The following is a 25097-nucleotide window of genomic DNA, read 5'->3' on the forward strand; positions in this document are numbered from 1 at the left end:
CCTGGGGCGCCCCAGAGAACGGAGAGAAGGAGCTGGTAGGAGGAGCCACCTTCTCCCTCCTGGGGTTTCCCTTCCCTCAGGCAGAGCCAAAGGAGTCCCCCCAGATCTTTGGGAAGAGGGAATAAAGGGCCGAGAGGACTCCCCACCTCTTCAGTGAGCACTTGCCTCCCAAGTCCCTCTTGCCTGCCTCGGCCCTCACCCGGACCCCTTCCCTCACTCCCCGCACAGGACCGAGTCTCCTTCTTCCTGACCCTCCTTCGACGTTGCTTCTTTTTATTTTTTATTGATTTCAGAGAGAGGAAGGGAGGGGGAGAGGGAGAGAGAAACATCAATGATGAGAGTCATCGATCGGCTGCCTCCTGCATGCCCCCCACTGGGGATCGAGCCCGCAACCCGGGCCTGTGCCCTGACGGGGAATCGAATCACGATCTCCTGGTTCATAGGCCGATGCTCAGTCTCTGAGCCACGCCAGCCGGGCCAGCGTGACTTCTTCCAGGAAGACTGCCCTGCTCTCCCTGGGCCTGAGGTGGCACCTTCCCATCCGGTCACCCACGTAGACTTGCAGTAGCTGAACTGGAGTCGCCTGATTCTCTGGCTCCCTCCTTCCCCTCCCAGGACCAAGCTCATTGCTCCACTGCCTGAGGCTCCTGGCTTCTCCCCTCCCCACCAGAGCCAAGGCCAGTGAGGGCAGGGTAAGGCGGTCCTGGTCCGGTGCAGAGGGAGCAGGGGCCGCAGGCCAGACGGAAGGGGCCACCTGGCAGGGTGAGCTCCAGCAAGAGGTGACTTTATGCCGTGAGAACTCAGTGACTGAGAGACGTGAAGAGCCAGGTCAGAGTGTTCTGGGCAAGGAGGGGCAGCAAGTGCAAAGGCCCTGGGGCGGGAACCAGCCCAGCAGGTTTGAGGGCCACAGAGAAGGCCGGTAGGAGTGGAGCCCAGTGAGCTGTGGGTTTTGTTCCAAGTGTGTTGGGAGCCAGGGAAGATGTCATCTGACTCAGCCAGCGTTGCTGTGGGCAGGCTCTCCCTGCGCAGGGCTTCTGTTTGCGCTGAGGTGGAGGGGGAGGGACAGGGGTCAGGGGGTGATGAGAGCGGTCCCATGGCCTCCCCTGCCCCAGAAGCTGTCCGTTACTTGGAGTAGTCCCAGAAGGCCCAGTGAGGGAGGAAGGGGCCCGTGGGCCGGGCCGCAGGGCACCACTCACCTTCTGGTGTCCAGAGCTGACAACGCCTGTGAGAGATGGGCCAGGGGCCGAGGGCGCCTGTTCCTCAGCCACCAGCAGGGATGGGGCCCGTAGTGCAGTGAGCACTGTGGACTTTGAGCCAAGGCACTGTGGCCGGCCCCTGTCCGAATTTAAGGTATTTACCAGAAGGCGTATGTTCTATTGTAGAAAGGAATTAAGTTATGCAACAAAAAGAGCCCACTTTTCCTGTCTTACCGAAAGGACCTGAGCTGCCACAGGGACGAGCTGCGGGTCTGGATGCCACTCTCCCCGCCGGGGTCCCATCCTGGGCATTGGCCTCAGCCAGGCGCTGCCAATGGTCCCCTTCTGTAAGGTGGCATCGTCATCTACCCCGTGTGACCGGTGAGGAAACTGAGGCTCAGAGAGCTTTGGAGACCTACCCGAGCCACGGGTTGGAGTGTGCAGAACATGATTCCCGAGTCCCTTGCCCTTTAAAACACGTTTTTTTATGAAATAGTTCATTCACGCAAAAGAGGAGAGGTGAGCCCTGGCTGGTGTGGCTCAGTGGCTAGAGCGTCGGCCTGCACACCGGAGGGTTGTGGGTTCGATTCCTGGTCAAGTTGAGGCCCGTGTGGGACGGGGCCTTGCCTCCCCGCGGCCTAGTGTGATGAGGAGGGGTCTTGTGCGGCTGCTGGAGCTTCCCCTGCAGGTGGCTACCATGTGGCCGAGCGCCTGCCACCCCGACCCACTCGGCCCCCCCCTCGGCCTCCCCCCTGTCCAGTGCAGTTGGCTACCGTCCCGCTCTCCTCCCAGCCCTTTCCTCTGCCCCCGTCCGCCCTATAATTAAGGAACGTTGGGTAATTCCTCGCGTAGGGCTAATCTCCTCCGGGGATCTGCCCGTCCTGTTTCTTCTCTCCCGTCGGCCTCCAGAAATCACTGCGGCTGAGAATCAGGTCCCGCCAGGGAGGCCGGCCCCTCTTCCCTGGTCCAGAGGAGCCTGCGGGGTGGGCTGGGTGGCAGGGAGGTGCCCAGCGGGGCTGGGAAGACAGTCACTCCAGGTGGAATGGCTGGGTGGGGACCTTCCCTGTGGTGGCTGAGAGCATCGTGCAAACGCTGTCCCTGTCGCTGGCTTGTCACCTGGACTGGGCCGCCAGGAGGCTCTGTGGTGATGACCGAGCACCTGCTCCTTGACGGAGACTGAGACAGAGAGACAGAGGGACAGACTGCTCCCTGGCCCCTTCCCCACACCTGCTGGGACCTTCTCTGCACCCAGACCTGGGGAAGGGCCTGTTCTGGTCCCCAGGGAGGGGATCTGCTCTCCAGCTTCCCACGGTGGAAACTCCCAGAGGTCCCCCGAAAGAGCCGGGGCCTGTTCCCACTCTGCCTGATGTAAAAAGGCCGAGCTCGGCAGCGCCGTGGGCTAAGTGGACAGGCCTCTCCGTGAGCTGCGAGGCTCAAACACTCGGCCCCCGCCCGCCGCTGCCCAGAGCCCGGGCGCGGAGGCTGCCTGGCTCCTCTCTGGGGATCAGTTCTTGGAAATCCGTGGTGGAAGCACCTCGAGGCACAACCGTGGGTTCTTCAGTATTCTGGTCAGAGCCGCCTCTGGTTCGGCGTTGGTGGCTACGAGATGTGACCTTTCGGGGGCTGGGAGCTCCTTGACAGCCCTGCTCTGCGCTGGCCCCGGCTCAAGGGAAGCATTGCTCAGAGCTCAATATTTCAGTGCAAATTTCAAAATCCCCACCCCCATGCTCACAGCGCACGAAACAGGCCCCATTTCTCCTTCCTCCTGAGTCACAGCCAGCCGGTTCTGAGAAGGCTGGGCTGGAGGGGCAGTGGCAGGGTTCGCATCAGTGCCGGCCAAGCTGGGAGCGTCACCCGTCATCCCAGGACCAGGAGAAGGTGCTGGGACCGTGAGCCTTAGGCCCGCCCTGCCGTCCAGCTTAGGCTAGAGCCGGCACACCTTGGAAATGGCAGTGAGGTCGGGAGCTAACACTGAAGGGGGAGACCACTGGCGTGTCTGCACCACAGCAGCCGAGGCCACGAGAGAGGCAGCAATGGGCTGCACTGCGTCCCCCAGGGTCATAGGTCATAGGCTGGAGCCCTAACCCCCAGGACCTCAGAATGTGACCGGATTTGGAGATGGGATATTTATTTATTATTAATCCTCACTGGACGATATTTTTTCCATTGATGTTTAGAGAGAGTGGGGGGAGGGGGGAGGGAGAGAGAGATTGAGAGAAACATCGATGTGAGAGAGACATGTCGATCGATTGGCTGCCTCCCGCACGCACCCTGCCCGGGGCTGGGGATGGAACCTGCAACCCAAGCGCATGCCCTTGCCCGGGAATGGAACCGGTGACCCTTCTGTGCGGGGGACCGGTGAGAGGGACACTCTGACATGTAGCCACACCTGCCAGGGCTCAGGCAGGGTCTTTCACGAGGTCACTAGAGTGGGCCCTAATCCCATAGAACTGATGTCCCCATAAGAAGAGGAGGTTGGGACACAGGCGCACACAGAGGGACGACCACGTGAGGACACAGAAGACGCCGTCTACACGCCCGGGAGAGAGGCCTCAGGAGGAGCCGGCCCGGCCCGCACCCGGACGTCGGACCCCAGCCTCCAGGAGTCGGAGACAGTAAATGTCTCATGTAAGCCGCCCGTCTGCGGGACTTTGTTAGAGCTGCCCGAGCACATTGATACACATTTCAATCTCAAACAAAAAGTTTCCCAGCTTCTACCATTTTTTTTTTTTTTACATGAAGTGATAAAACTTTGATTCCAAACTAAGTTGGTCTTAGCAGCAAAGAAGGACAACCAGCAGCTCCAAGGCCAAGATCCAAGTGCTTGTAGGACTCTTAGCTCCTCAAGTGGCTCCATCCGTTCGTCGACCCCGAGTGCACGCCTGCCTGCCTCCCTCTGGCTTCTCCCCAGGAGCTCGGCTCCTTTCCCAGAGAACAGGGGGAGCAGGAGGCCGGGAGGAGCTCACGGCCACGGGGACCCTCAACTCCACTTCTCGACGCGGGGGGTCCAGTTGATGGAGCCCTACAAAGAGCCGTCGCCGGCCGCAGCTCACACCATTTCCAAACCAGATGCAAATATCCTGCCTGTTGGTCCATTTCTCTGCCTAGACAACGAGCTCTCGATTTATTGATGTATTTTCCGTGCCTGGCCCGGTGCCTGGCATAAAGTGGCTCAAAGTTACAATGTCTGCTGAACAAATGAATGAAAATAGGTTAAAACGTTCACCGTATACACGTTGAAAAATTGCAACATCCAGCAGTTATCACAACTTCTGTGAAAGTTAAAGTGAGTTGAAGGACATGTCAGGAAGAAAGAAAAAAAACCTTCCTGGTGGTACTGCTGTTGCCTGGGTGCCAAGATCAGTCAACTAAAGGTGCTCAAACAACACACCCATTGACTGTTCCACGCTGCAGGCCCGGCGTGGGGGCGGGGGCCGGTTGGCACAGCCGCTCAGCATGACCTTCTTTCCTCCGTGTGCCAGCAGCCGCGGCTCCCAGGCCTAACAGATATTAATCTTCGAGGCTTGGGAATGAGAAATCGGAACGCCCCAAGCCCTAATTATTTGGGGTTTTTCAGAACGCGATATTTGCACGCTTTTAAAAAACAGGGGACCATAATACGGTTCGGAGGCTTTTATGTTTTTCTATTTTAATTGATTTTTAGAGAAAGGGGGGGAGGGAGAGAGAGAGCAACATGAACGTGAGAGAGACACATCGATCGGTTGCCTCCCGCACGTGTCCCAACTGGGGCCGGGATCGAACCTGCAACCCAGGTACGTGCCCTAGACCGGGGGTCGAACCCGAGACCCTTTGGTGCGCAGGACGATGCTCTAACCACTGAGCCACGCCGACCAGGGGGCCGGCAGCTGGGGTTTGTTCTCACTCTCTATGTTCCGTGGTGTGTTTCGTGGCTGTCCCCCGTGTCCCGGAGACAGGCGTGCTCGCGCACGGACACCGTCTGCGAGGGATGGGGCTCCCTCACCTTCAGGGCCGGATGGGCGTTCCGAAGGCTGGCCCTGCTGAGACATCCGTTCTCAGCTTGCAGGGTGCTTCCCGGGCGCCGACCGGCTGCTCAGATTGTTCAGTTGCTGTGCAGCCGCGCAGAGTCCCGCTGGCTTCGCGCCGGTGATTCTGGGCCCCTGCGAGACTCTGGCGCTCTCCCTGGCACCTCTGTCCCCCTCCGAGGTGGAACAACCCTGTAGCCTCGGGCCAGTTGTTCTGCCAAGTGTTTTTAGGTGGATTCTAGAATGTTCCTTCGGTCCAGTCAAAACACATCCTAACTCGTTTTTCAAGCTCGCTCAGGGGCCTATTCCAAAAATCGTCTGGTTTTCAACAGTACGTTTAATTATTTTTGAGATAGGAGGAATGCTTTTATATTTTAGAAGACCACATTTCCAGGAGGAGGGCCTGCTCTTCCAAGTTTGGCATTCATAAATACTAAAACAAAGAAAAATGGTAGCTTGGGTACCCATGTATCCATTTTTTAAAAATATATTTTTATCGATATCCGAGAGAGAGAGAGAGAGAGACATAGAAACACCAACGATGAGAGAGTCATTGATCGGCTGCCTCCTGCACGCCCCCTACTGGGGATGGAGCCCACAACCCGGGCATATGGCCCGGCCGGGAATCGAACCGTGACCTTCTGGTTCATGGGTCTACGCTCAACCACTGAGCCACGCTGGCGGGGCCCGTGTATCTTTTTAACGAGCTATTTCCCTCCATAAAATGTGTTGTTTTTAAAAAGGAAGTTTTAAAGTACCGATAAGTCATCCTGCAGCGAAAAGAAAGTAAAGCTTGTTAGCATGCTGGGTTATGGAAACTAAAAAAAATAATAATAATACAACGTTGAGAGAATTAAAAAAACCACAAAAACAAAACCCACTGGAAAATGACAGCAAGCATTACGGGGTGGATTCCGATAACGCGTAAGGCATGGAGCTGCTCCCAAGCCTAGAAGCTCCACGCCGAGTCGCGCGTCGGGGTTGCCAGGGAAGAGCTGCGCCTGTCCCGGGAACACGCGCACAGGCCGTGGGAGGCACGCGTGTGTAGAAACTCACCGGCGCTTGTTTTACTTGCAAGGACGACTCACCATCGGCAGAGGCGGGGCTGAGAGCGGGCGCTTCCAACATGCCACAGCCGCAGGGAGGGTGACCGGTCCCACGGCGGCTGGTTCCGTCCCACGTGGCTCTGGTCCCAGTTCCCCAAATGTCACCCTTCTCCCCCAGCTCCACGGGACAGCGTTTCCTGCCCTCGCTTTTGACCAATGCATCCCTTCCAACCAGTAACCTCTTCATGTCGGTTGGTAAGTTTAATTCTCCAAAGAATTATAAGAGATAAATGCCAAATAAAAATCACTTTAAAAATTTAAAGATAATGCTACTTAGTTACAAAGGAGTCTCGGGGATGCGACGTTCAGCACAGGGAATCGAGTCGCTAATGTCGTAGTAAGTGGGGGTGGTGCCAGGTGCGAGACTCATGGGGGATCACTGTAAATTACATAGAAGTCTAACCACTCTGCTCATCTTTTGGGTATTACAGGATTATAATACTTCTCCCTTTTTCCCGCGCTCTCTGGGATTAGGGAAAACGTGACCTTCCTGAGAAATGGGGGGGGAGGAAGGAACTCCTTCCTGGAAACGGGACGGACAGTGTCCCTCCCTGTGGCCTCAGATGAACAGCTCCCGGCCACACGTGCTCCAGGGACATAGGAGGAATAGGACGGAGGCCGCAGCACTTCTCCCCACGATGCTCTGTCTTTTTTTTTTTTTTTCCTTAATCTTTACCCGAGGATATTTTTTTTCCATTGAATTTTAGAGAGAGTGGAAGGGAGGGAGGGAGGGGGGAGAGAGAGAGAGAGAGAGAGAGAGACATCGATGTGAGATCGAGCCTGCAACCTGCAACCCAGGGATGTACATGCCCTTGACTCTAAGTGCCCTTGACCGGGAATCAAACCTGCGACCCTTCCGTGTGCAGGCCGACCCTCTAACCACTGAGCCACACCTGCCGGGGCAATGCTGCTCTGTCGTAGCCGAGGGGAAAACCTCAGAAGGCCCTGCACCCTCCCCTTCGGTGACATTGATGAGAACAAGGCCCCACCCTCCCCAGCCGGTCAGAAGCACTGGGGGGGGGGGGCTCGATGAAAGGGACTCCCTCCACTGGTGATAATAGGGCTCCCACACTGGAACTTAACCCTCAGGGCCAGCCTATGAGACGGTACTGTACTAGGATCCTTGCCTTAGGAATGAGGAAACTGAGGCCCAGAGAGGTCAACCAACTTCCCTAAGGGCACACAGCCATGGCCAAAAGAAGCAGAGCCACGATTTGAACCAGGCCACCTGGCTCCAGAGTCTCCATTTGTTACCACTGTCTGAAAGTGACTTTGAAAGAGGGAAATGGTGACTAGACCAGGCAGGAAGCCAGCAGGGGGTGGAGGGAGGGAGGTGCCAGGGCGGTCGCCTCGCTTTTCAACATCCCAGGGTGCTAGTTAGTGTTTATTATCCCGGTCTGACAGATGAGGAGATCGAGGCTTAGTATGGGTTACACGGCTCCCCTGAGGTCAAGGTTGAGGGAGGACCCAGCTCTCTGAGTTCCAACTGCCCACGGGCCCTTCTCCGGACAATAGCTGGGTAATTTTATTAATGACACCACCTGATAAACTCAAGTCCAGAAAAGCAAGTTGCAGGAAGACTATGACTTGCTTTTAAAACCTAATTATATAGGTGAAGGGACAGAAATCTTCATTCCCTGTGTGGGAGGCGGTGAGGTGCTCTCAGAGCTGGGGACTCCCCGTGCCGGGCGCCGCGCTGGGACAACGGGGCACATTTCAGACCGGGCGGCTGAGAGGCAGCGCAGACCTCGGTGGGTGTGGGGGCCAGTACCTTGGTGGGCCCACACCGGTCAAGGGGTTTTGTCTCCAGCCTTGGGGTCTGGGGACACCATTTTTAGTTGTTGTTAATCCAACCCGAGGATATTTTTTCCATTGATTTTTAGAGAGAATGGAAGGGAGGGAGGGTGGAGGAGAGAGAGAGACATCGATGTGAAAGAGACTCATCGATTCGTTGCCTCCCGCATATGCCCCAAACGGGGCCGGGGATTGAATCTGCAACTCAGGTATGTGCCCTTGACCAGAATCGAACCCGTGACCCTTTGGTTCACAGGCCAATGCTCCGACCACTGAGCCACACTAGCCAGGGCTGGGGACACCCTTTGATGTGGCATCAGGAACACTGGCTCTGGGCCATTCTTGGGTATCCCAGCTGCAGCTTCGACCACATCATGGGCATCAGACAGGTTATCTAATCTCAGTCTCAGCGCCACCTGTAAAAGGATACGGACTGAGTGAGGCTAGAGGGGCAACCTTAGCGGGGGGGACGTGGAAAACCCAAGCAGGGTGGACTCAGGAACCAAGAGCCCCCGGTTCGCTGGAGGGGCCAGTCCCTTCTCTGCCCCAAACTGGCTGGGTGCCTGTGGGCAAGTCTCTTTTGTCTCTCTGGGCTTGGTGTCTACCTTCTAAAGGGAGGGTCACCTGGCCCACCACCCACCTGCACAGCTCTCCCATCCCAGACCTGACAGCTGCTGGTCACGCCACCATTCATTCGGTTCTTACATATTCTCAATGGGTTTGAGATGCACCCAGATCTCTACCAGACACACTCTGAACTCACAGAAACCCTCCTCCTTGGGTTGCTTGCATATCTAGAGAGGAGAGGCAGCCCAGGCCATGCCCAAGGTTGATAACTAAATACATTATCCAGAGCCAAGGCCAGTGGCACATTTGTGGAGACAGAACCCTGGACATAGTAATAAACGCTCTACCCCCTCCCCACCTGTATTACCTAATTTTCTTTACCGAAACTTTAACAGAAGTATTGGAGCCAAAGCATTCTCCATGTTCATTGTTACCCTGAGTCCCATAAGGATGCCACCGAACCTCTGCAACGCTGTTCAGATGAATACTTCCGGGAAAGTTTAGTTGGGTGGCACAGATAACTGCACTGTCATTGAGCTTCCTGAGCAGTTCCCCATGGTTTGTTCTCGCCTAGGTTTTAGTCACGTAACATTTTGGGGGGTTTCCCCCCCAGTGATAAAAGTGATGCACACTCGCCCGCCTGGGCGTGGCTCAGCGGTTGAGCATCGACCTAGGATCCAGGAGATCGCAGCTCAATTCCCGGTCAGGGCACAGGCCCGGGTTGCGGGCTCGATCCCTGGTCAGGGGTGTGCAGGAGGCAGCCGATCAATTACTCTCATCATTGATGTTTCTTTCTCTCTCTCCCTCTCCTTTCTTCTCTCTGAAATCAATAAAGATATATATTTTTAAAAAGTGATGCACACTCACTATAAAGTATCTAGAAAGTACAGACTAGCACAAAGAAAGACACAAAAACTACCCACAGCCCCTCTCAGACAAGCACTGCCAGGATTTTGAGGTGTCCCTTTGCAGGAAAACATGATGTATATTCAGAGAAATGTACAACACGAATTGCATACAGGAACGATATTTTCACACATGGCCATGTACGCTTTTCTTCTACCAATTTGGGACTTGAAATTTGATGTCACTTTTCAAAAATATTTCATTCACATAAAACTAATTTTGTTAAAATTCTATCAGTTGACTAAATAACATTACAGAGCCTTTTGTGTGCGAGATGAATTGTACATCACACATACTTCATCTAAACCCAGCCTTTCTTTTTCGAATTTGGGCTCACGCTGCAAGTACTTGTTTGTAACTTGCTTATTTTTAAAAAAGGTTTTTCCCCACTATTAAAAATTAGGGCATACTTTACATATCAGCATACAGTTGTATGAGATTTGACAAAACGTGTTTAGTCTTGTAACTACCACCACAGACAGGATATAGAATTTTGCCTGTGATTAGATAGTTATCAAAATATGACTGAGAATGTCATCTCACTTTCTGTTGTTTGGAAGGGCAATGATTTAACCAATCTCTTTTTTTAAAAAATGTTTTTATTTTTTAATTTTTATTTTATTTTTTAAATATATCTTCATTGATTTCAGAGAGAGGAAAGGAGAGGGGGAGAGAGAAGCATCAATGATGACAGAGTCATTGATCGGCTGCAGCCAGCAATCCGGGCATGTGCCCTGGCCAGGAATCGAACCCCGATCTCCTGGATCCTAGGTCGACGCTCAACCGGTGAGCCACACCGGGCCGGGCGAAAAAAATGTTTTTATTGATTTTAAGAGAGAGAGGGAGGGAGAGGGAGAGAAACATCGATTGGCTGCCTCCTCCACATGCCCTCCTGGGGACTGGAACTGCAACCCGGGCATGTGTCCCAACTGGAATGGAACTGGTGACCTCTTAGGTCGATGGGTCAGCACCCAACCAACTGAGCCACACCCGCCAGGCGAACCAATCTCTTTACGTTGGCCCTTTAGGTTGTTTACAATTTCCTCTTACTGAATTTGTACTCTGGGGGGACGAAATGAATGAATGAATGAAAATGAGTGAAATCTGGGATCTCAGTTTCCTGGAGCTCTACCCAAGGGGCTTCTCCCTCCTTGGCTTGGAAAACTGCTCATCCTTCGAGACCCAGCTCCGATGTTACCTCCTCTGTGAGCCCCCATGATGCTGGCGGGGGAGTTGGGTCCTCCTTCTGTGGTCGCCCAGCAGCGGTCACACACGGTTTATAGGACAGACTTTGCAATCCTGTCTGTTTCCCTTCTCTCCCCCTCCCCCCCAGGGTTGCAAACTGGGGGGAAATGATGTCTTAGCTCTGAGTTCCCCAAACCTAGGCCACGCCTGGCTCATAGGCTCCTATTCCTAAAATAGGCACCCCGCCCAGCTGAACTAAATTTGGGTATTTTCCCGATTTCTTAGGAGACAGGTCCTTTATGCGCAGGGTGCAAATATGGGCTGGATGAGTTAAGCTGGTACCTCCAAGGAGAGCTGGAAACTTTCCTACGTGTTTATATTCAATAAATAAATAAATACTTATTTACTGAATAAATAAGTAAATATTTATTGAGCTTTTATATGTGGCCACTGAATAAATACTGAATGAATGAATGCATACGTGAAGAAGAGGTGTGGTCCCGGGCCCCGGGAGCTAGGACAGCCAGCGGGGGCGGCACCTGCTCTCCACCCACAGGGGCGCCCGGGGGGCGGCCTCGGCAGGGCTCACGGGCCCCAGGGCGCTCACTCGGACTTGGGGGACTCCTGGTCAGTCCAGCACAGACACCCTGGCCTGGGCAGAGTTCGTGCCCAGGAGTCGAGCCCCGAGGGGGGCCTGCCCCGCGCATCCAGGGGCGCGGGCCCCTCTGTGCCCGCGGGCCCTTCTGTGCCCGCGGGCAGGGGCGCGGGCCTGGCGGGCTGGGGCTCCGAGGGTCGGGGCGCGGGGCCTGGGGCTGGGGCTGCGAGCGAGGAAGACAACGTTTGAGACGGACGCCGACGACCTCCGCCCAACGCGGGCCTCGCGGGCCAGGCCCCGCCCGGTGGCCCGCGGCGTCCGTCCCCGCGGTCAGAGGCGCGGGAGTGGCTCCGCGCCCTCCCGTCCCGCAGACCGGGCCCCGGGCCCCGCGCCCCGCGCGCACCGGGCCTGCCGGAGGCGCCGCCCCGCCCCGCAGGAGGAGCCCGACCCTCCAGTCCCGCGGGGGCCGGTTCCCAGCGCGCTCCGGGAGCCGCGCCGCGCTCCACCTGCAGCCCCCAGGTGACTTCCGCCCGCGCGCCCGCCAGGTGTGGGCCGGGACGCGGGGGCGTGTCCCCCAGCCGGACGCGGAGCCCGCGCTGGGGGGACTCGGGTCCTCGCGCGGTGGGAGGCTGGGGGCAGCCCGGGGGGGCGAGGCTGCGGCGACGCCGGACCCGAGCCCCCAGCGGGCGGCTCGGCCCCGGCGACCCCGACCTGGGCGGGGCCCTGGGGGCGGGGCTCCGACAGCGCGCATCCAATCGGCGCCCGGGAGGCGCAGGCCGCCCCGCCTCAGGAGGCGGCGCTTGCGCACTCGGCCCCGCGGCGCTCCCCAGACGCCCCTCCCCGGGGCGGGGCGGGCCAGCGGCGCTCGCCGCTGACGCTACGCCGACGCGCCCGACGTCGGGCACGTTGACGCCGGCGACGCGCAGCCGGGCCCGCTCCTCCCGAGCTCCGCCAGAGTCCGGCCGCGGGCCGGCCTTAGTGACTGGGGGCGGCGGGCCCGGGGCGGCGGGCGCGGGGCGGGCGCGGGCGCGGGCTGCCTTCGTCGGGCCCGGAGCTCGCCCGGAGCGAGCGGCCGCCCGCGAGCCGCCGCGGAGCCTCCTCGCCCGCTCCCGCCGGCGAGCAAGGTAAGGGAGCGGGACACTGAGGCAGCGCGGGGCGGCGCGGGGCCCAGTCCCGTCAGCGCCGGGGGGCGGGCGCGCTGCGGGGGGCGCGGGGTCCGGGGCCGAGCCCCAGCGGGACCCCGGGGGGACGCGCCCCGCCCCCGCCCGCCGGGACGAGCGCCTGGCCCCGCGCGCTGCCCCCGCGCCCCGGCGACCCCGGCCGCGAGCGCGTTAGGCGACCACCTGTGGGCGCGGGGAGCCCGGGCGCGGGCCGCGCTCCCGGGGCAGCGCCTGTGCGCCCTGGGCCGGGGCCGCAGCGCCCGGTGCGGGGCGGGCGAGCGGGCGCGCGCGGGGCCAGTCGGGGTCCGCGTCGGGCGCGCGGCTCGGCGGCTGCCCCCCGGGGTCCGAGCCCGAGCCCCCGGCAGCCTGGGCGCGGCCCCTCCCCGCGCCGGCCTGGGCGCCGGGACACCCAATAGCCTCCCGGGTCTCACCTTCCACTTTTCCTCCCTCGCCCGCGCGGCGCTATCGCCCTGCCGTGTTTCCATTGTGGATTTTTTTTTTTTTTTGCCTGTTAACTTACGTAAGGCAGGTTGTCGGACCAACCCTTGCAGCCATTGGGGAGCACCTCTCCCCGCCCTGGCGGGAGCCGGGCCCGGAGCGCGCCCCAGAACCGGCGGGCGCCCCGGAGTCTCTGCGCCTGGAACCCCGCGGGCTTCCCGGCTGGGCGCCCCGCTGCGCTGTCCCCCAGACGGGCCGGGTGGCGGGCGCGTGTCCACTTTCTCTCCCCTGCCGGGAAATGGGAAGAAGAAGAAGAAAAAAATAGGTTACAGAAGCACACTTGTTTTCAACATGTAGAAAGTACCGCTTTGCAAACAAAACAGCGAGGGCTTGCTCTTTGTGTTCTCTGCGGGCTGCTGTTGATGTCTTCGCCTCGTGGCCCCGGTTTGCCCGGCTGTGTGTGCCCCGTTTATGATGTGCAGAGAGCAGCATTCGGACCTGGGAGCCAGGCTGTGGGCTTTTCATTTATTAACCACCGGCAGCTCTGAAGTGGGGGCTCCGTGGGAGCCGTTTCCCACAGGTGCTGACTGCAGTCCGGGTCTCTTCTTTCCAGATGATGTGCGAGGTGATGCCAACCATCAGTGAAGCAGAAGGGCCCCCGGGAGGAAGCGGGAGCCATGGGTCCGGCTCGCCGTCCCAGCCGGACGCAGATTCGCATTTCGAACAGTTGATGGTGTCCATGCTGGAGGAGAAGGACCGCCTCCTGGAGACGCTGAGAGAGACCCAGGAGACGCTGGCATTAACCCAGGGGAAGTTACACGAGGTCGGTCACGAGCGAGACTCCTTGCAGAGGCAGCTCAACACTGCGCTTCCACAGGTACGGGCCCTTTCCCCACCCAGGTTTTGCAGATGTGTTTCCACCCAGTGGCGTCTTTTCCATCGTGTGGTCTGGATGGCGCTGGTATTTTTAGACGAGTATTTTGCGTAACCAGCTGTGAGCTGATGTGGTTCTGGTATTTGAAAGGCAGATAGAGATCCGGTTCCTGAGGATTAAACTTCTCTGGAAGGACAGACTCTGTGCTCTTCTGAGGTCAGGTGAAAACACCTCACCACTTGTTCCTTCCTTTGGGGCAGGAGGAACCGCCTGGACGTGGTGTCGTGCTCCAGAGCGTTTGAAAAGGGCCTCAAAACAGCCAAGCTGTGTGGCGCGGTTTATTTTTGGTTTTTTTAAATCTTCTCCCGAGGACATTTTTTCCATTGCTTTTTAGAGACAGTGGAAGGGGGAGAGAGAGAGAGAGACAAAGACAGGAGACATCGATGTGAGAGAGACACAACTGGTTGCCTCCTTCACGAGCCCTGACTGGGGCCAGGGATTGAGCCTGCAACCGAGGTGCGTGCCCTTGGCTGGAATTGGGCCCGAGACCCTTTTAGTCCACAGGCCGATGGTCTAACCACTGAGCCAAACTGGCCAGGGCTTGTGTGGTGCCTTTAGATCTTGTGTCCTCAGCTGTTTCTTGCTAAATGTGTGTTCCCCATGGATTATATCCTGTATTTCCAATTTCCTTATGAAATTGGGTGGACAAACAGGATTGGTTTCACAGGATAAATACTTTTACCGTCCACCTTTGTCAGGACACCTGTGTTTTGTGAATGAAATTTGTTCTAGGAAATAAAAGACTAGACATGGGTTCCTTTGGAACTCTCTTCTTGGCAGACGAGAATTGTAAAGCTCAGAATCACACTGCAGTGGCTCGTTTAAGTGTTTCGTTTGGACCAGTGTTTCAAACCCTTGTATTATGGAGCTGAGTGAGGATTTAATGATAGGTGAAGGGAGAAAATGTCAACTGGAATGTGAGGTGAAAGGCAGAGGGCCTCCTGGGAGATAGGCAGGCTCCCTGGGTGTTAGGAGCCGTCTGGGTGCCGTTTTATTCATAATAGCCACCTAGATGGTGCTTCCAGGTGCCCTGAGCGCGCACACTGGTGCTCCCACGGTGGGTCTGCAGCGCTGAATTAGCAGATGAATAATTACTGGCCTTAATGTGCTTCTTGGCTTTCGTCAGCTCTCCTGAAAGATTGATAAGCCCAACATTTGGATTTCTTTTTTAGCAGCAATAATTTAATGTTAGTGCTGTAATGGTCCCTTTTTTTCGGATTAGAGAATCGTTATGTTTTTTTCTCATTCCAGTCCTCTAAATTACCAAGTTTGTTTAGGTCAGGTTTTATTACCAGAAGCTTAAAAGGATTGGTGAGATTACATTTTGCCAGGATTTTAGTGTATTTGTGAATCTTTTCAGTTGTGTGGTTTGTGTGTGTGTGATTGTGTTTGATTTCATGTAATTTAAGGTCCTTATACCAAAGTGCATGTCAGATACTTACACATTTGGGGAGGGAGTTATTGGAGAGAAGGAGCCCAAGGACACAGCAGGGAAGGGACCAGGAGTGTTGTACAGCGCAGTCTCACATGGTAGGGGCCTTCCCACCAGCGGGGGTTGTCGCGCCAGTGGGCAAGACGGTTGCTCAGTGATCTGTTTCTGGCTGCTGCTCAGTGTGGTAACCTGGAAATGCCTCATTGATTTGAGAAGGTGATGCTGTCATGTGGTCACCTCACTGCCTGAGCGCCCGAGTCCAGCATTTCAGAGACACAGTAGATGTGTTTTGGACGGTCCCCTTTCCTGGCATTTGTCTCGTTTGGTGGCTCATAGTGGAACCAGACAGGAGACATATGAGTTAGGTAGGTGCATTTGTACTCCTGGCATGTTGTGTAGGGAAGCAACCATATAGACTCTAAAAATTTAAATTATAATGTACATCTGGAAAATTTACAAATCATAAGTGTACATCTCTGAATTTTTCACAAAATGAACACACTCCCGTAACCACCACTAGATCAAGAAACAGAACATTACTAAGCTTTCCAGTGCTCCTCCTACCCACCCCCAATAACTGTCCCCCAAAGCCCACCACCTTTTTTTTTTTTGCAAGGACTTTATTTGTTCCAATGGTTTTGAAATTTTTTTAACCACAGAATTCTTCAAGAAAACTTGTATTCAGAATCCCAATACATAAAACAAATATTGGTAGAAAACCACAGTTTTCACTTGTGGCAATGATTACTTTGGCGTGTTCTGTACTTTATATAAATGAAGTAAAGTAATACATATATTTTGTTTCTTGATTTCTTTCATTCAACATTATGTTGCTAAGATCCATGCATATTGTCTTATGCAGCTTTGTTCATTCTCATCTGCTGTCGAGTAACCCAGTGTATGAATGAATAGGTCATAACTTATTTATTTTGTTAATGGATGTTAGGGAGGGAGGGAGGGAGAGAAACATCAACATGAGAGGGAGATTGATCGGATGGATGTCTCCCGTATGTGCCCGGACTGGGGATGGATCCCACAACCTAGGTACGTGCCCTGACGAGGAATGGAACCCTTGATCTTCTGGTGCAGAGGATGCTGCTCCAACCGATTGAGCCACACCAGCCAGGCCTACCGTAACTTATTCTTTCTAATTTTTGCAAATGCTGCTCTGAGTATCCTTGCTTGTTTTTTGGGTGCAGATATGTATGCACTCCAGTTGGGTGTGTTTAAAGGAGTGACATTGCCGAGTGATGGTGTGCATTTGATCAGCGTCAGTAGACACTGTCCTCGTGGTGGTGTTGCCAGTTTGTACCACCACACGCCTGCCCCATCTGACCCATCAGTGGTGCTCTATTACGTGGTTTCATCCATGAACGCGCTGTGCCCTGACAACCAGTCACCGGGCAGGGGCAGAGCCTCCTGCGCGTTATCGGCTGTCGGGTATCTTCTCTTATGAGGTGATTGTCTTTTGACAATTTTTCGATTGCCTGTCTTGTTCCTGTCGATCTGAAGGAGTTCTTCTGTATCAAGTACATACATGTGAGGCAGACCTTTACTCTCTTATGGTTGCCTCTTCACTCCCTCAGTGCTGGTTTTTGATCAGCAGAAGTTTCCATTTTAATGTAGCCCAGGGGATGCTCTTTGTTTATTGAAAGATAGGAAGTTCATGAAGGTATTTCCTGTGAAAGCTTTCTTGTTTAGTCCTTCACATTTAGTTGTGTAATCCAGCTGAAACTGATTTTTGTTTATGGTGTGAGATGGGGCCAAGATCCTTTCCCCCCCTTAAATATATGGATATCCAGCCTGCCCGAGTCATTTATTAAGAAAGCCATCCTTCCCCATGCACTGCAGCATTGCCTCTGTCATAAATCAAGGGACCATAAATGTATGGGTGCACTTGATCTTTTGGTTATCTTTGCACAAATGCTCACTGTCTAAATTACTGTAGGTTAGTCAGTATGGATATCTGGTAATTTAAGTTCTTTACCTTTGCTCTGATTCATGATTATATAGCTAATCCTGACCCTTTGTATTTTCAGATACACTTTAGGATCTGCTTGGCAGTCTCTCCCAGAAAATGTGCTGGGATTTTAATTGAGATTGCATTTAATCTGTAGACCATTATGGGGAGTAATGACATCTTAATATTTTTTAACCCTCACCTGAGGATATTTTTCCCATTGCTTTTCAGAGGGGGGGAGGGAGAGAAACATTGATATGAAAGAGACACATCGATTGGTTGCCTCCTGCTTGTGCCCTGACTGGTCAGTGGCCAGGATCAAACCTGCAACCGAGATACATGCCCTGGGCCAGAATCGAATCCGGGACCCTTCAGTCTGCAGGCCAGTGCTCTAATCACTGAGCCAAACCTTCTAGGCCATGGCACCTTTTTAATATTGGTCTTATGAGCCATGAACGCAATATAATCTTCCATTTATTTAGACCTTCTTTAACTTGTGTTAGTATTTTACAGTTTCCCATATATGTTTAATACATGTTTAATTTATCCATAGGTATTTGATATCTTTGATGCCATTAGAAATTATGTCTTTATAAATTAAACTATATAATTGTGTATTGCTGGTATGTAGGGATAGAATTGATTTTTGTGTATCCACTTGCTACATCTACTTATTTCTAATAATAATTCTTGTATTTTCTATGCATACACAATTGTGTTTGCAAATTACACTGCTTTCTTTCTCGGTGCTACGACCAGTTTTGTTTTTCTTGTACTGGCTAAGATTTCCAGGACAGTGCTGTATGGAAGTGGTGGGAGGTCTCCGTCCTGTCACCGCAATATATGATATTTGAGGTAGCTTCTTTGTAGGCATTTTTATCAAAATATGGAAATCCCCTATTCTTAGTTTGCTAACAGTTCTTTTAAAATCATGAGTTAAGTTATGTTAACTTTTTTGTTTTTAATTCTTAAAAGATTTTCAATTGCAGTTGACATTCAATATTACTAGTTCCAGGTCTACAGCATAGTGGTTAGATATTTATGTAACTTACAAAGGGATACCTCCCCTAAGTCTACTATCCACTTGGCCCTCAGCATAGTTATCACAACGTTATGGACTAGATTGCCTATGCTGTGCCTTTTGACTGTTTTTATAACTGGTGATTTGTACATCTTAATCCCTTCCCCTTTTTCACCTGGCCCCCACCCCTCCTTCCATCTGGTGACTGTCAGTTTGTACCAGGTGATTTTTTCTTTTATGTGATGGCTTAACTTTTTCGAAAAATTCCTCAATTCTGGAACAATCCCACCCTGACCTCAACGTATTCTTCTTTCACTGGATTTTTTGTTGTTGTTGTTAATATTTTTTTAAAATTATTGCATCTATACTCATGAAAGGTTGGTCTGTATGTTTACTTTTTTGAATTGTCCTTGTTGAAAGTGTTTATTTGAAAGTGTTTCCAGCTTGGCACTAAGTGAGGATGATTTAATTGTAATTAAATAGAAGAGAGCATATGAAAGCCTGGTGGATGGTGGAGTTCAGAGAAGTCGTTGTGGTGTTTTCATACATGTAAGTCATCTACTTGCCCAATAAGTTTTATACCTGTTATAATTAACTAGGAATTAACTTACTTAATTTTTAAAAAAGTTTCTAGCCTCAAAGTTCTTACTTTGTTATATACTCATTGAAAAGCTAATTGAGAGTGTAAGAAACATACCTTGTAATGAGCCAAACAAAAAGATTAGTGCCGCGTTGCAAATGAGTTGTAATTGACCGAGAAACTGTGGAATGGGATGGGTCTTTAGCATCCAGCACTTTTCCGCACTGAGCGTCTCTGGCAATAATATCTGTACGGATGTTAGAGCTCAGTGCTTTGGCACATACTGGACATTGTTTGTTGGGTTTGGGCAGAGTTATGCTGGTCTCTCAGAACAAGGTAGAAGGTGTTCCTGTGGGTTCCAGGAAGAGGTCTTGTGAGGCTGGTGTTTTTCTTCCTTAGACTTTGGAAGAAGCTAGTGTAGGGTGGTTGGTGGTTGTTTTTTAATTTCAGATTCAGTTTCTTACGTGGAAATAGGATTTTTTTTTTAAAGTTTCTGTTTCTTGTGTCTATTTGGGTAGGCTTTTTTTTTTTTCCAGGAATTTGTTCAGGCCACCTGAACGTTAATGAGTGTGAGGTGGCTCGTAATATCATTATCTGTGAGGTCTGTTGTGATGTCCCCTTTACAGTTATTTGAATTGGTCATTGTGCTTTATTTCTTTTTCTTACCAGTCCCGCCAGGGGTTTATCACTTTTATGAGTCCTTTCAAAGAACCACGTTTTGACTTTATTGATTTTTTTCCTGTTTAATATTTGCTTTCTAGTTCATTAATTTTTGTTTTTTCCTTCCATCTACTTTTTATTTGCTGTTCTTTTTTTCAGTTTCTTGAGATAGATGCCCCATATATTTTTTAGCCTTTCTTTTCCAAAGATGTATTTGACTATAAGTTTTCCTCTGAGCATACCTTTAGTTGCATTCCACAAGTTTTGATTAGCCAAATTTTTATTCTTTTAGGTAAAAATATTTAAAAATTGCCTGTTGGTGTGGCTCAGTGGTTGAACTTCGACCCATGCACCAGGAGGTCACTGGTTCGATTACCGGTCAGGGCACATGCCCAGGTTGTGGGCTCGATCCCCAACGGGGTGTGCAGGAGGGAGCTGATCAATGTTGATGTTTCTCTCTCATCGATGTTTCTCTCTCTCTTCCTCTCCCTTTCTCTCTCTCAAAAAAAAATTTTTTTTAAAAATATTTAAAGCATTTTTTCACTGTAGTATCTTTTTGTAGTCATAAAGTTTTTAGAAAGTATACTACCGCACTTCCCAGTGTTTGGGGGATTTTCTAGTTACCTTTGTGTTGATTTCTAGCTTAATTTTGTGAAGATACCTGTCTTAGTCTTTTCAGGCTACTGTAACAATACCATAGACTAGCTGTCTTACAAATAACAGAATTTATTTCTCATGGGTCTGGAGGCTGGGATGTCTAAAGTCACAGTGCTGGCAGATTCAGTGCTGGGTGTGGGCCTGCTTCCTGGTGCATAGGTGCCCAACTTCTCACTGTCCTCACATGGTGATGGGCAAAGGAGCTCTGTCCACTCATGACCCAATCACCTTCTGAAGTCTCTACCTCCTCATACTATCACGTTGGGGGAGGGGGGGTGGCTTTTGAGGGGACATAACTGTCAATCACTGCAGTTCCTAAACAGGCTGCACACTTCAGTCCTTGGAGATGTGTGCGCTTGCCTGATGGCCTCGCCTGTATTCATTTTTGTGACCGTTCCTTGGCACCTGACAGTAATGAGTGTTGATGGAAATGCAGTGTTCTGTGTATATCAGTCAGATCAAGCTTGTTTGAGAGAAGCAAGTGAGATTTTTAAAAGACATCTCTTGCAGAGAACTCTGGTATATGGAACTGAGAAAGGAGAATCTGCTTGTTTCCATGGTGTCTGGTTTATGAAACAGTTAAGTGCGTCCTTTCAAAGCTGCACTGGACCATTGGGATTTCTCTCTTTTGCACAACGTGCCATCTTTTTGAAAGCAGCCCTGCCTTATTTTCCTCTGTATCAACACCTTTAATCGTCCGCAAGAGTCAGAGCCTTCCATCGTTGTTGAGCCCTCTGAGGTATGTGCCATTTCAGGTTCCGAGTACCGTGCTCCCGGGCAACTGTGGTAGGGTCCCTGTGTACCGAAAGCCGACATAGCGTACCCCTTCTCAAGAGAAGGGCAGGTGTGAAGTGCACACTGACAGATGACATAGTTAAAAGGAAGGACATGGCCAAGGGTGTGTGAGGCGGGCTGTCTGTGGCACACTGTGATCCAGGAATGATCTGGAAAAGGCCTTTGGAAGGTCACTTTTGGGCTAAGATCCAGAGGCTGAGAAAAGCAAGCCGTGAGCACTTTCTCAGCGCTGTGACTGCAGGGGCTAAGGCCCGGGGCCAGGACGAACTTGGCCGCGGCTCCTGCCTTGGAAGTGAGGCCATCGCTCCTGCAACGGAGGGAGAAGTGCAGCAGGTGAGGGTGGCCAGGTGGGCAGGGAAGGGCAGGGAGAGCCTTGCCTGGCGAGGAGTGGGGTTGGCCATGTTTGCTGTAGAGGGCCGGGCGGGGGGACTGACAGGGCTGGTGGGATTCTTTAGGTCTTGCTGGTTCTGCTTAGAGAATGGGCTGGGGGTGGAGGCAAGATGGACACAGGAGTGGTCCCTTTTTTTTGCCTAATCTTCACCTGGGGGTATCTTTCCATTGATTTTCTTCTTCCTTTTTTTAGAGAGAGTGGGGCTGGGGAGAGAAACATCCATGTGAGAGAGACACCGACTGGCTGCCTCCTGCACGTGCCCAACTCGGGCCAGGGATGGAACCTGCCACCCAGATACATGCCCTTGACCAGACATTGACCCCACGACCCTTTGGTGTGCGGGGTGGCGCCTGAGCCACAGAGGCCAGGGCCAGGGCGATCCCTCAGTGCGTGGGTTGAGCTATGAAACTGCTTTCGGCAGGAATTAAAAACCCCTTAACCTCGCCCATCCTTTGAAGCACAGAGCAGTGCCCCTTTTTATCTGACGTTCAGAAATACATGATATTTTAACAAAGTGTTCATGTGATGGTTATGTGTGTGACATATACGTCCATGTACTCGGTGTTCATTGAGTGCCTGTGTGTGGCAGGCGCTGTTCTAGGTGCTGACCACTCACTGTTGCAGTGAGGCTTCACGGCCCAGATGCTGTTTTAGTTGTGGAAGAATGGGAGGCTTTATAGTTCAGTCTGAGCAAACTAAGTATGTGGACAGTGTAACTGCTGAAGCAGTGGCTGTTTTCTCATCTGTGGGCAGGACTGGGGGATGGTTTATTTGTGGTTTCAGTGACCCACTGAGCTCCTTCCCTCTCACTGCTCTGTCTCGCAGCCACCTTGCCTTGCCTGAGTGCCATGTTGTAGATCTCCCTTTGGGTGCACCTCGGGCTCCTTAAATTCAACATTGGCCCAGACCATCTTCTCCCTACCTCAGCCCCTGCTGCTGTGAATGGTACGGTTTTCTTCCTAGTTAGTGGTCAGACACCAGGGACACAGCTTTGCCCCTTTTCTGCACTCCCGCCTCCTGCTTGTTTCTGCGTCTTGTGGCGCATCCCGTCCCTGTCCCTCCCGCCTCTGAGGTCCGCCCATGAGGTCTGGACCTCTTATCCATTAGTGACTCCAGTGCCCCCTGCACCCATGCTGGGCTGCGACAGTTCCTCACTTGCATGCAGATGTGTTGTTCCTTCAGCATCTGTGCACCCGGCTCTCTGTGCTGCCACGCTGAGGAATCTGCTGACTAGCTCTTGGGGAACCAAGTTGCCCTGTGTGTAAAGATCCTCAAATACGCTCACCTTCTGACCCAGCAGTTTCACTTCTGCTCAGAGAACAGTCGTATCTGGAGGAAACGATGCATAGTGTTGCCCACTGTAACAACTTCCCGTAGTGACACTGTTCATTGGTTAGAAAATTATAAGAGTGATACGTGCCAGCTAGAAGCCATTTCAGTGTAAATAATGTGTAGTTACCATTCTGCAGGGTTTAGCGTCTCACTTTTGCCTCCCAGCCTGACCTCATTTCCCCTGTTTAGGCATCACTTCTTGGGTACACAGTTTCCAGTGGTCCCCTTCTTGTGATCGGGGGTGAGTCACTGGGCTAAGGTGGTGATTGCAGACCCTGTTTGACTCTCTGCACCTCCTCCGGACTGTGAGGAGGGCACAGGTGGCCTGAGCCCGTGACTTTCCTCGTCACCAGGGCACTCCCAGTAGCTTCAGCGTCCATCGTGCTTCTGCCGTGTCCTTTCTGACTTTCCAGCCGCCGGTCCTGCCTCCTGGGTGAGCTCTGTGAGAAGAGCATCCCCTTTCCTCTCCCTCAGTTGCTGTGGACACTTGGACCTGGGGTTACTCAGTCAGTTATCAGTGTTCTTTGGGTGCTCATATTGTCCCCCTCAGATTGGCTTCTGGGTCCTTGGCCAAGCCCATATTAGTCTTTGAATGTGCCATTGTCTTCTGGCACAAAAGTTTGTCCCAGGCCCACTTTGTAGGTCTGCGGAGCCCTTGCTCCTCTTGGTGGGGAGTGAGATTCAGAGACCAGTGTCTGGGTTCGCCTGGTGTTCCGGGGATAGGGCTAGACAGTGTTCATAACAAGGCCGTGCCTTACGAGTTAAATCTAGATTCACCCTGAATTTATCTTATGTGTCTGAGTGACAGTTTTGATTTCTAATGATATTAGCATTATTTTCTTTACCCTGTGATACACATAAAATAGCTTTAGATTTTTAGTACCTTATTGTTATAATCATTTCACTGAGTGAAGTTGTGGAGTTTTTTTGCAATTCTTTTTGGTCTTAGAATAAATACATCTTAAGACTATATGCAGCCCAGCCCCGGCCAGGTGGCTCAGTTGGTTGGAACATCGTCCTGTGCACCAAAAGGTTGTGAGCTCAGTTCCTAGTCAGCATGTACCTAGGTTGCGGGTTCGATCTCCGGTCGAGGCATGTACGGGAGGCAACCGATCGATCTTTCTCTCTGTCTGTCCCTGCCTCTCTCTGAAATCAGTTTGAAAAAAAGAATATGTGCAAATTGACCCTTGAACAACATGGATTTGAACTGTGCAGATCCACGTATATGCAGGTTTTTTCAGTAAACATATACAGTACTAAAGTGTGTTTTCTCATGACTTTCTTAGTGATATTTTATTTTCTCTAGTTTACTTTATTGTAAGCATGCAGTATATAATATAACACACAAAATACATGTTAATCGACTTTATGTGCTCGATAAGGCTTCCGGTTGAGTAGGCTATGAGTAGTTAAGTTTTGGAGGGGTCAAAAGTTATACACAGGCAGATTTTTGACTGTGTGTGGGGGGGGGTGCCCCTAAGGGCCCCCCGTTGTTCAAGGGCCAAGTGTAGTTGGAATAATGGGTGTTAGCAATGTGAAGTAGCATAACCACACAGATTTGATGCTCGGGTAGGTTCACGTGTTTGCTTATCCTTAGCTTTAGGGTTTGCATTTTTTTTTGGAGTTAATATTTTTCAGATACATAGCACATTTATATGATTCAGAAGTCAGAACGAGAGAACTAGTTGTGCTCAGAAGTCTCGCCCCTCCCTACCCTGCCCCCGCCTCTTGGAGGTGGGATGACCCTGTGCCCAGTTTGCACGAGATGGTCCTGGGTTTTGCCTGTTACAGAGATGTGGACAAGATGTTTCCACTTGTAGGTTTTCCCTGTAGTTAGAAGTAAGCTCTTGGCTGAATTCCGCAGACTTGGACTGTGGCTCCCTTGGCAGGGAAGGTCCACCCGTGGAGTCCTCACTCCTGGCTCCAGAGTCTCATTCCTATTCCGAGGAGGAAATTTCATTTTGCTCTGAAAATAAGTTTGGGAGCTGGGAGCCTGTCTTTCACTTCCAAGTTTTTCTGCTTTGCAAATGGCTGATTGTCTCTGCTGTCTATGTAGTTTTAAACTTTTGCCAATAGTGATATAAAAGTGGATTTCACGCAGTAGCATGCTGAAGCTGTTGATTCCTGTATGTAAACTTTCAAGTTCTACTTGAGACTAATGGCATTTCTGAGCCGTTGATCTGTTGACATCTTAAGGTGCTGTAAGCAGCTAGGGCAGCTGTCTTTGCAGCCGACACTGAGCCATGGGCATCTCCCAGGACAAACGGTCCAAGCTTCATGAGCGGGCACAAGAGAAAGCCCCGCCACAGAAAGTGGAAGTGGGAGCTGGGATGCCCTGTCATGCACACACAGTCCACACAGGGGAGACACCTCGACGTCCCGAG

General features: G+C 52.2%; 1 protein-coding gene across 1 annotated transcript in view; it reads left to right on the top strand.

The window, feature by feature from the left end:
- The first annotated feature begins 12386 nt into the window (after nucleotides 1–12386).
- Nucleotides 12387–25097, top strand: part of PPFIA1 (PPFI scaffold protein A1) — a 60676-nt gene continuing 47965 nt past the window's right edge. The window contains exons 1-2 of the mRNA XM_087822067.1: nucleotides 12387–12477; nucleotides 13565–13828. Coding sequence (XP_087678193.1) covers nucleotides 13565–13828 — 264 coding nt within the window. The 5' untranslated portion in view covers nucleotides 12387–12477. The remainder of the gene's footprint in view (nucleotides 12478–13564; nucleotides 13829–25097) is intronic.

This window comes from Miniopterus natalensis, chromosome 11 (genome assembly GCF_054644295.1).
Source record: "Miniopterus natalensis isolate mMinNat1 chromosome 11, mMinNat1.hap1, whole genome shotgun sequence".
Classification (NCBI taxonomy): domain Eukaryota; kingdom Metazoa; phylum Chordata; class Mammalia; order Chiroptera; family Miniopteridae; genus Miniopterus; species Miniopterus natalensis.